General features: G+C 41.5%; 1 protein-coding gene across 1 annotated transcript; it reads left to right on the forward strand.

Moving 5' to 3' along the window:
- The first annotated feature begins 654 nt into the window (after positions 1-654).
- LOC308079242 (uncharacterized protein) lies at positions 655-2,684 on the forward strand. Its single transcript, XM_080420617.1, has 2 exons — positions 655-850; positions 1,977-2,684. Exons 1-2 carry the CDS (start codon positions 656-658, stop codon positions 2,493-2,495), a joined length of 714 nt encoding a protein of 237 aa, XP_080276743.1. The 5' UTR covers position 655; the 3' UTR covers positions 2,496-2,684.
- The last annotated feature ends 9,817 nt before the right edge of the window (positions 2,685-12,501 follow it).

Consider the following 12,501-nt stretch of genomic DNA (forward strand, 5'->3'; position numbering starts at 1 on the left):
TGTTTATAAGACCATTGGATTCCAAAAAGTATTGTCTAGAAGTCATATAAATGATTCACACACATCACGGTTTCATATGGCTTGTTTAGAGTGATTACTGTCATTAAGCTACTGAATTGGAAGATGTATCATACCAAAATATAAACTAGAGACATGTAGGAATACAAAAATACAAAGATTTTACGGCCACCTCAGGTGGTACCAATTTGTGAAAATATCAGTGTTGGCCTCTGGACTGAGGTGTGGTGGTGTGTTTGGGCACAGCGATCACACTTTGAATCGGCTTCAGGATCCATTTCAGCCAACTTGGCTTTACTAAGATGAGCTGTTGAATTAGACTAAGATGTGCACATGAGGTAGTTTAAATGATTATAGCACCCACCACTCATGTGTCAACTCCGACCTCAATTCTCTCTCCCATTTACTTTTTAATCGTTGTGTATTCACATCAGTAAGAGATGAGATGGCTGTGTAAATGTCTGAAACAAGTCCATTCTCAGTTGGTAACATTAGGAGAAGTTTTTCCCACTTCTGACTATTAGAAAGATGTGTAAATTGAATGCTTGAGATAATAACTGTCTAAAATGTTTTGTACAATGTCTTACAGAGACATGCTCTTCCTCTGCTGGATGAGCTGTTCCTTTACCTCATGTACATGGCCCTGGGGTCCACAGAAGTTGACCTGGCAGATCGCTTTGGGATCCACCCATCGACAGTTAGCCGGATCATCACGACCTGGACCCATTACCTGTACTTTCTACTTGGCTCACTGACCATCTGGATATCTAAAGAGCAAGTTCAGGCTGCGTTGCCGAGGGAATTCAGGGAGAGCCAATACGCAGACACACAGGTAAACATTATCACTCACATACACTACTGTATTATTTGTTACATAAACTGACTCGCAGTTGCTACACACCAAAGCACTACACCAAAATAATGTTTTGCCAATTGTGGTGTCTTTGCTTGGTCACTGCATAGAAGAGTCTATTGACTGCAGGAGATAACTACTGTCACTGAATACAAGTCACGTTGGGCTCACTGCATTTCTAATTATTGTTTACATTTATCATAACTCTTTGCAGATTGGTAGGCTATACATTCCTCTGAATTATTCATTAAGTGTTCTAAAATAAATATAATAGTTGAGTTAAATGTTGTAGGTGTAATGTACTGTTGTGAATCAGCTTAGCCTTAGTGCAACAACCCTAGAATGGCTGTGATATTACATACATTTAATGTATTCCAAATACACAGCCATAGATCGCTCCTATGCCCGCCCGGGTAGCAGACTGATCTTTGCGGCATAAAACATCGCGCTGCATGTGTACTCACCCAATAATTTATTCCTGTGACTTGGAGTCAGATATTGTCCTCTAGTTTCATATCCTAAGTACTAAATAATACTAAACAGTAAACACACATTTTATGCCAGAACTTTCAAATGGGTATGAAACTAGAGGAGAATATCTGACTCCAAGTCTTAGGAATTGCGACTTAGCGTCTCTGACAGAAAGTCAATGTTTAAAGTATCTCTCCTCTCCAGTTAGTGTTATTACATTATTAAAACCTGAGAAGTGTGACTGGTTATTACTTAACTGTGTAGAAGGAAGGCACTGACAATTAAAGCCTTTTTATTCACATGGTGCAGGCAAACACTGACAACGTTTCAATGTCAATACAGGCTGCTACACCACTGCTGCTTGCTTTGTGTTCATGCTCTATGACCTGACAAAGATGTATTGACATCGAAACGTTGTCACTCTGTTTGCCTGCACCCTGTGAATAAAAAGGCTTTAATTGTCAGAGTTTGCTACAGTGCCTTCCTTCTACATATACCAGTCCCGCTCCTGAGATGCACCGAACCAGCCAAAATTTGGCTTGAGGCGCAGTGGAACCCCTTTGTGCCTGGTTATTACTCAACGTTGCAGTAGGACTATGTGTGAAAAATAATTTGATGTTACTTGATTTGGCAGGTAGTTGTTGACTGCACAGAGCTGAGATGCCAACAGCCAGAAAGTCTGCCTCTGCAAAGTGAACTGTACTCCAACTACAAGTCTCATACCACCCTGAAGGGTCTGCTCGGAATGGCACCTCATGGAGCTGTCACCTTCATATCAGAACTGTATGCTGGCTCCATCAGTGACAAAGAGCTCTTTAAGCAGTCAGGCCTCCAACGCCTGCTGACAGAGGATATGGCTGTAATGGCAGACAAGGGATTCTTGATACAGGACTGTATCCCTGGTAAACTATATCGCCCACCCTTCCTCTCAAAACAGAGCCAGATGCCAGCAGAACAGGTTAAGAAAACCCAGGAGATTGCGCACCTTCGAGTCCACGTTGAAAGGCTAATTGGAAGAATTAAACTGAACAAACTCTTCCAGTCTGAGATTCCAGTGTCCTCGATGGGAAGCATTAACTCTATGTGGACCGTAGCCTGCTTACTAAGCAATTACCAGTATGGAGCTCTTGTAAAGGCGTGGGCAATTCAGTGAAAAATAGCAGATCTGACTTTCAACACCTCACTCATGCTCAACATGTTTGTAGAACGTTATCGTTCATAAGTGTGGATGCTCACATCATTATAGTTACTGTATAGTCATCTTAACAGTTCATCATTCTTGGTGTGGACGGCTTTTAGCCATGTGAACCCTGGCGTCCTTATTCTGGGCCTACAAGCTCAGAACGTGTTGCAAGCTTTTAGATTGGCTATATTGGCTATTTTCTATGGAGATATTTTGTGTATATGGGGGGGGGGGGAAATAGAATAGACGGGTAAATAAACGGACTGTTTGTCACCATCTACAGGTGCCTCAATTCCTGGGGCTCAAGAAGAGTTTATTTCCCGGCAGCTGTTAGAGCCATATGCAAAGACAATACAATGTTGCTGCTCTTACCACACTTGCATTTCACTGCTTCTACCTGTGAGAGTAGTGACAAATGAAGCCTCTGGATTTGGGGCCTATTATAGACCTCTGTGGTCAACAAAGTACATAGGGTTTAAGTGGTTAATATATCATGCCGTCATTGTTTCAGATTGTATTTGGGATTTAAAAAAGTGTGTAGATGCAACTGAATTATAAATAAACTGAGGATTTTACAGTGCAGGATCACTTGCCTACTAAGTAATTCCAGACAGTGGCCTTTATTTTATAATGAATTGACCACATTCACACTCTCTTACTTCATGCATATATATATGTGTGTGTGTGTGTGTGTGTGTGTGAGAATCAGAGTAGAAAAAACTTGTAGATCTTCCATTTTCATTGCATACCCTGAAGAGGACACTTTGCATACCCTTGCATATACTTGAATAAGACACTTTGGTGAAACATTACTTTTATTAAAAGCTCGCTGGATAATAAATTGTGCCACTGTAACATTTGTACATTTTCATGTAACCAGTTGTGGAAATAGTGTTAGTGTTGACATTTTACACTTCTAATCCACACAATTCCAAAGACAAATACTGTACTGATTGTTACTTTATACAATCTTTAATTGAAATGGGCCATTCATAAGAGTACTTTTATTTTGGTACTTTAAAGTATATGTTGATGTCAAAACTTTTACTCGAAATGTTGAACACAGGACTTGTAACAGTATGTCTACATTTTAGTTGCCACTTTCCTGCAAACCAGTGGTTCCCAAACTGGGGGGTCCCCAGATGATTAGCTTAATGTGCAACATTGTTTTCTCACTCAACAGTAAACAAACCAACATTCAGTATAAATTTGTACAGGGTATCTGCACATTTCTAAAGACCTTTACATACAACATAGGGTACACACAGGTTACACATTTCTAAGACCTTTTAATAGCAAATTGGCCAAATATATAAGAGGCACATAGTGAAAATAGCCGATCTACAAGCTCGCGACGCCTCGCACTGAGCTAGTAGATATGCTATTTTCACAATATTTATCGGTGTAACCGAGTCAAACTCAATGTAATGCCTACAATTCCAAGTGCTCGTCAGGGTGGGAGGGTCCTGAAAAGTTTGTTCAAGTCGTTTGACTTTGACTGTTAATTCATCGCATGTGTAGCAGAGCCTCAACCTGAAGATCAAAAGCCTAATATCTCCACTGGCCAAGAGGGAATTCCCTCTTATCTCTCGTGCCTGGAGAGATAAGAAGATGTTAGGTTAGGGAGAGAGGGGTTATCTCTCCCTAACCCTTATCTCAAATACATAAATATATAAATAAATACATAAATGGTCACATAAATGAATACATTTCAATATTTAATTGTATATTTCTTTGCACAATTATTTATTTATTTTAGCATTTATTTCTTTATAAATTCATTTATTTATTTATGTATTTATATCTAGATACGGCAGCTTTGGCATTCCATAGGGGCCTAAGGACAAAGTGACCAAAACCAGTTTTTTGCCCATGAATGGGGAAAACATGCCCTTGTATGGACGAAAGGGGGACAGACTTTTATGGCTGGGGCCTAAGGACAAAGTGACCATGCCCATGTATGGACGAAACAGGTACAAAGCCTCATGTAAGCCAGACCCCCTGGGTCCGGCAAAAAGGAAGCAAAATGATTAAATATTTTTTCGAAATTTTCAAAAATAGCAGATGCATGCACAAGCTCGCAGTGCAGCACGAAGTGACGCGCTGTGAGCCAACGTATAGATTAAGTGGTTCGAATGATTGTGATGCAACACATTTCGCTCGGGACCCCCTGGAATCCCCCCCCCTCCCCCCAAGGACCCCTGGGGGTTCCCACTTTGAGAACCACTGCATAGAGAGAGAGAGAGAGAGAGAGAGAGAGAGAGAGAGAGAGAGAGAGAGAGAGAGAGAGAGAGAGAGAGAGAGAGAGAGAGAGACTCGCATACAGTTGTGGTTAGTGAAAGAGGGAGAAAGACGCCAAGACTGATTTCAGTCATTTCAATCCCGCCGCTCCACCAAATCACTGATACATATTTGGATGTCAATATTATATCACATTGATGATGTCAGAGGTGATATGCAGATGCCAGCGCAACTGAATTTACATCACTTCGACATCATCGCCTCCATATTAACACAGAAAGCGAAACAGTTATAACTTGTATGCAAGAAGACCCAGGTGGAAGGAAACTCGAGCGAGCATTCCTGAGGAGGCAGTGCAATATAGACTTTTTTGTTACCACCGCATTCTGACTTCTCTTGCGATATCCAGGACGAGGCAGTGTTACCACGACTGACTTTCCTGTCTTGAGTGGCTTGTAGCTTCATTAGAGACTAAATGGCTTTGTATTTGTCTTTTACCGAAGAGGATTTCTCCTGTCCTATGTGTCATGACATATATAAAGAACCTGTTCTCCTGTCATGTAGCCACAGCTTCTGTAAAGCCTGTCTGCAGGAATGGCTGGAAAGGAAGGAGCAGGAATGGCTTGAAAGGAAGGCAATAAAGAGGTGTCCAGTTTGTAGTAAAATAGCTTCAATGGATGATCCACCCTGTGTTCTGGTGCTGAAGAACCTGTGTGAGACCTTTTTAGAGGAGAAACACAGGAAAATAGATCAGGGGGAAGTCCCTGAATCAGTGAAGTTCTTGCAGGGGAAACTGAAGATCTTTAATAGAGTTAAAACAAACTGTGACCAAGCAGCAAAACACATTAAGATCCAGACCCAGAACACAGCGAGGCAGATTAAGGAACAGTTTAAGACGTTTCATCAGTTTCTTCAACAGGAAGAGGAGGCCAGGATCACTGCACTGAGGGAAGAAGAGCAGCAGAAGAGTCAGTTGATGAAGGAGAAGATTGAGGGTCTGAACAGAGATATATCAACTCTTTCAAGCACAATCAGCGCCATAGAGGCGGAGCTGAGAGCCGAACACATCCCATCTCTGCAGAACTGCAAGGCCAAAGTGGAAAGAGTTCAGCTCACACTGCAGGACCCACAGATGGACTCTGCAGCACTGATAGATGAAGTCAAACACCTGGGCAATCTGACCTTCAGAGTATGGGACAAGATGAAGGATATTGTCTCTTACACTCCTGTGATTCTGGACCCCAACACTGCTCGACCCGGACTGTTCCTGTCTGGTGATCTGACCAGTGTGAGATGTGGAGTGGAACAGAAGCTTCCTGACAACCCAGAGAGGTTTGACTACTGGTTCACTGTCATTGGTTCTGAGGGCTTTAACTCAGGGACTCACAGCTGGGATGTTGAGGTTGGAGAAAACAGACGCTGGTCAATAGGTGTGACGGCAGATTCTTGCCAGAGGAAGGGAGACGGCGGGGGTCAATACTGGGCACTAATGTCCCATGATGGTGAATACACAGCAATCTCCAAACCAGAGGATATCCCTATTCTCTCAGTGAAGCAGAAACCCTGGAGGATCAGAGTCCAACTGGACTGGGACAGAGGAAAGCTGTCCTTATCTGATCCTGATACTAACACACACCTACACACCTTCACACACACTTTCACTGACACACTCTTTCCAAGTGTTTATAATGTTGATGATAGTGTCCCTCTGAAGATGTTACCACAGAAGATCAGTGTTAACTAGAAAAAGTGCTCCTCAGAGCACCAGGTCAAGTAGGTTATTGTGGCCTCCTGGTGGTGCTATAATAGGCCGATGTGAAAAGGTGCCATTTCTTCTTAGGACTTTCACGGCAATCGGACGCTGCATTCATGATTTGAGGCATTTTGTTTCAAAAATGTGTTTTGCACAAATCAACCTGCTGGTGGCACTATAACAGGCCGATGTGAAAAGGGTGGCATTTCTTCCTCACCCAATTGGGAATGTGCATGCAAAATGTGCATGGAAATAGCACGCTGAATTCATGATTTGAGGCATTTTGTTGAAAACGGACCACTCCAATCTTAGCCAATGAGGATGGAATATGGAAAATCAGACAGATCGGTGTTGATCACAGAGATACTGACTATAGAGATACTGTGAACCAATTTGTGTGATGTTTGGACAAAATCTGTAGAAGTAATATTAAAAAAAAAAAAATTAGCAAATATCAGCCTCATGGTGGTGATATAACAGGACGATCTGAAAAATTCGGGGTAGAGGTTCTGTTCTGGCATCCAGGGGCCAACAGTGCCGGAGATAAGCTGCTCGCAGACAAACGGGCACACGGACGGACAGGGATTAAAACATAGTCTCGGCCAATGACCACAGATATGGTTCTTAAAGGGGAATACCACTACATTTCATAGAATCCATAATGATGTTGTGGTCTAGGACAATCAACATGATCTAGTAGCTCCTAAACGAACACTCTATGTGATTCTGACATGTATAGATTAGAGTTCTCAACTGGCCTGAAAATTAAGGCTCGGCCCGAACCCGACTATTACCGTCATGTTAGAACGAAAAACCCGAGGGGGGAAAAGGGGGGGAAAAATATATGATTTTTGGGCGGTGTAGCCGCCCCTATAAGTGGGGTTGGGACACCTCATTAGCTTGTGATTGGCTCATTAGTACACCCCTAGCTGTACTGTGATCGGCTGACTCTATTGGCTGACTCTATTCAGCCCTGTGATTGGCTAGCGAGACACATGGTGACATTAATAACCTATAAATAGGATTATGCACTTCCAAAAAAATCAATGGAAGTGAGCTTCCATCACTATGATGACCACTGTGATGACCACACCGCCCACTTCACACTGGGTGTGATTTTTTTTTAAATATATCATTTTTTTCTGTTCTGAATTTGTATTTATCTATTATGAAGATGGCGCTGACAGCGCTGACTGACGTTAACTTACACTGTGCTTACACTGTGCTAATTTCAATGAAGTTAAATCCTTGTTGGTTGAACTAGTGTCCTAATATATGGTTCTGAATGATTACTTTATTTGTACCGAGTATGACAACCCTGTTCGTATTTGCCAGGTTTATGTGTCCTCTGAGTTTCAGGGCAAATAGATAGCCAGATAATTCTGTTTAACCCATTTAGACCTGAGGCCGATTCTAAAAACGACCTCTAAAACCTAACCTAAGTTTTCTGAAAACGTTCAAATTCTTACTCCAAAAATGTATAAAAAATGATGTTGCTACTGTATATGTATAGCAACAACTAATGAGACACAGAGGTGGCTCCTGGATTGAGAGGTATTACAACGTATAGGTTACAACAGGTCTAAATGGCGCTTCCTCCACCTGAAACCTTAAAAGTAAAACAAAGAGAAAATGCTAAAATGTGCAAATATGTGAAGATTTCTTTTTTTTAAAATCTTTGATAAATTAATAAATTGTCTGTTTCTTTGTTCACAGAGCATGCCGTAAAGAAGTTGATCTCAACCTTGGTTTCTTGAAAAAAAATGTTTTGGAAATAGCCGATCTACAAGCTCTCAACATATTTTCGAATATTCACCTATAATGGCATAATTATAGCCTAATGAAGTTTGGGGTACCCAAATGTTTTTCCTGTAATGTGAGGTCTTTGTATAAAAAGGTTGAGAACCACTGCAGTAAAGCATACTTAATGGACCATTTCATCCTCTGTATTGTTTAATATGTCTAATTTAAGCCAAAAATAATCACTTTACTCTATTTGGTGTTTTAAAGTTCTGCAGGGGTTGCTCCAAACCTTTCTATTAGTGACATCATTCAGGCATATGGCAGTAATGTCACTAGTTACTTTTGCCTTGGCACCAAAAAGGTTGGGAAACACTCCTACAAGTAGACAACTTTTAGCATGCTCCCGGTGGAACTACACCAAATAATATAATTTTGATTAAAAGTAATTATTTTTCATTATTAATGAGGCATATTAAAAAACATACAGAGGAAGGTTGAAAAAGTGCTGAAATGGTCCTTTTAATGTATAATGCAATGTATACATATAGTTGAATCAATGTTGATGGAATTCTACATTCTTTCAATGTTGATCATATCATAGTTGAATCAAGGTTGATTCATTGTCAGGTTTGATTGAACGATGTTCTTTCCATGTTGATCATAGCGAGCACTTTCAATGTTATTTTCTATGTCTGACATCAATGTTGATTGCAATCTTCAGCCTGACAATATGTTGATTCAATAACTTAGATCTGGCCTTCCAATAAAAAGATGGCTTGCATAAAACAATCCACGTCAATGCCGTATCAACTTAGATACGTAGCCTATAAATTCTTCATATCAGCATCTTATCTGATATGCACCACTCTAGGTCACTGATCACTGAAGCATGCGCCACTTGTTTTGTTTACGAGACGTAGTGAAACAGTCAACCTTGAGTCCATATTTATAACATAATGCAATGTGTTTGATCAGTGACCTATGAAGTGGTGCATATCAGATAAGATGCTGATATCCTTTCTTTCTTTCTCTTCTGCAAGCTCTCTTTTTCAAGGACAAACATTTGAATCACATTACAATGTCACAACTAATGTAACAATAAAGCAGAAGCATAAAACAACATTAAAATAATCGCAAAAGGCGGTGAATCAGACAATACAGTGAGGACACAGAGATTTAAAAATCAGATGCAAACTATAAAAAGTGCTCCGCTGAGCACAGGTCTCCGCCAGACCAGTTAGGTTATTGTGGGCCAGCAATGTTCGGAATTCAGTCATTAGAGAGGTGGAATCAATGCGTTCATGATTTAAGGCATTTTGTTCAAAGCAAACCACTCCTGCAAACTTTAGATGCCAATCTTAGCCAATCAGGATGTAATATGAAAATTTGGACAGATCCGTGTTCATCATATAACTATAGAGATAATATGTACCGATTTGCGTGATGTTTGGACAAAATCTGTAGGAGTAATATCAAGAAATGTGTTTTGCAAAAATCGGCCTCCTGGTGGCGCTATAACAGGCGTGTGCACAGTTTCACGTCGATCGGGCCAACAGGGACGGAGATTAGCTACTCACAGATGGACGGACACAAAGACACACGGACGGACGGACAGGGTGCAAAACATAACCCATCTGCTAAGCCTGAGTTAGAATGGCATGAGAAAGGCAGTGCTCAAATGAAACAACACCAGAATGGAATATTCACCTTTGATGATAGCGTGCGTGCGTGCGTGCGTGCGTGCGTGCTCACGCGCAACACAACACATGTGTTTATGTTTGTGTGTATGTACAGTAGATATGTGTTACAGTATAATAACCAAATAGTGTTACAGCTGTGTGATCTCTTATTCCAAGATTGGAGACAGGATTATTAAATCAGGCCATAATGCCATTATTGTTTTTTTTTCTGGCACTTGCGGCCAAATGGTCCATTGTTGGTTGACATTTAAACTTGTCTGTGTGTGTTTACTCTGGCAGACATACAGGGCTATCTGGTATCAGCTTGGTAAAGCCAACAGGTAAAGCCAGTTAGGAGATGTTAGAGATTATTAAATCGTCGTGCTTCATGCTTTTGGGCAAGGTGGATGGTTTGGTACATGCATTGCAGCTTGAGGAAAAAGTGAAAGTGAAAGTCAGGCTTATTAGAATTAGAGGCTACATTGATGATCATGATGATAATTATCATAATAATAATAATAATAATCATAATATTATTATTTTGTTATTATTACTAGACCGGTGCTTGGGAACACACACACACACACACACACACACAAATGCATAAATACCTGGATGAGCAGAGTGCACCACACGCATGCATGCACGCACACGTGCACGCAAACACACACACACACACACACACACACACACACACACACACACACACACACACACACACACACACACACACACACACACACACACACACACACACACACACCCCCACACACACACACACACACACACACACACACACACACACACACACATTATTTGGTTATAATGCGTTATGACACATTAAAGTGTTGTGTGTTTTCTCTCAGTGTGAGTGTGGTTGTCAGTCAAATGGCAGAACAGAATAAGCAACAACAACAGACATGTGAGCTGGACCAGGACCAGTTCTGCTGTCCTGTCTGTCTGGACCTTCTAAAGGAACCAGTGACTCTACAGTGTGGACACAGTTACTGTAGAAGCTGTATTGAGGGTTACTGGGACCAGTATGAGGAGACTGGAGTCTACAGCTGTCCCCAGTGCAGAGAGAGCTTCAGTCCCAGACCTGTTCTGAGGAAGAACACCTTGCTGGCTGAGGTGAGATGACCTTACAAGTTACAACCACACATTAAACTACATGTTCTGATACAGAAAACTCTTTGTGGCCTATGTTCATAGATGGTAGTTATACTATATGTTGGTTACTTACTACACATTACATTACAGTCATTTAGCAGACGCTTTTATCCAAAGCGACTTACAATAAGTGTATTCAACATAGGTAGGGAACGAAAACTACTAATCACCAGAAGTCTTTAGTGCATTTTCTGCAAAAACAAGCAACCAAGAGTATACCTAGCGCTAAGGTAAAAGTGCAATATATCAGCTACCTATTTCCTTAAACAGATGAGACAAAATAGCTAAATCAAATGAGCATGAGCTAAAACAAATAAGTGTATCGACTAAACAAGATCCAATAAACAGTACAACAATAGAAAACAAGCGTTCGTACAACTAGTTAACAACAAGTAGGCCAGGCAGAGAGGAAGGGTAGTGTTTCCTGAAGAGGTGGGTTTTCAGCCTGCGGCGAAATATGGGCAGTGACTCTGCTGTCCTAACATCAGTGGGAAGTTCATTCCACCACTGTGGGGCCAGAACAGAAAAGAGTCGTGACCGTGTGGATCGGCCAGAAGGACCCTTGAGTGACGAGGCAATCAGTCGCCCAGAGGTGGCAGACCGAAGTGGTCGGGCAGGGGTGTAGGCATCGACCATAGCCCGGAGGTAAGAAGGAGCTGTTCCTTTCACTGCCCTATAGGCTAGCACCAGGGTTTTGAACTGGATGCGAGCCGCTACGGGGAGCCAGTGTAGAGAACGGAGAAGGATGGTTGTGTGGGAGAACTTGGGGCGGTTGAACACCAGACGAGCCGCAGCTTTCTGAACAAGCTCCAGAGGTCTGATAGCAGATGCCGGAGCACCAGCAAGGAGGGAGTTGCAGTAGTCCAGGCGGGAGATGACAAGAGCCTAACACATTATGTTATGTATGTTTATCCACAAATACTAAGAATGCTATTTATACAGCATTTTATGACCAGTGGTTCTCAAAGTGGGGTCTGGGGCCCCCCAGGGGTCCATGAGGGGGTTCCAGGGGGTCCCCAACAAAATGTGATAAAAGAGCATCACAGTCTGTTTAACCACTGTAACCCTATACACCAGCTACTTGAACATTGCAGATCTACAAGCTCACAATGCATTGCAATATGCAAAAATGTTGAAACATTTTAACTACATAAATCTTATATGGGGGTCTCTAGCACAAAATATTTTCAAATGGGGGTCCGTGGTCGAATACATATTAATTTGGGGGTCTTTGACATGAAAAGGTTTGAGAACCACTGGTTCAAACAGATACTAGGTTTGGGTATCTTAGTTTCTTTGCAGTACTTACAATATGCTGTCATTTTGTTGACTATGGTCATTTACTCTGATATTTGACTCTGTTAGTCACTGGTTAACCAATAAACTCTAG

Source organism: Gymnoscopelus braueri, assembly GCF_963280865.1.
Source record: "Gymnoscopelus braueri genome assembly, chromosome: 3".
Taxonomy (NCBI): domain Eukaryota; kingdom Metazoa; phylum Chordata; class Actinopteri; order Myctophiformes; family Myctophidae; genus Gymnoscopelus; species Gymnoscopelus braueri.

Coding starts and splice junctions, on each gene's coding strand:
- LOC308079242 (XM_080420617.1), top strand. CDS start 656: ATGGCCCTGGGGTCCACAGAAGTTGACCTGGCAGATCGCTTTGGGATC. Junction 851..1,976: donor GCCAATACGCAGACACACAG/GTAAACATTATC, acceptor TTGATTTGGCAG/GTAGTTGTTGACTGCACAGA.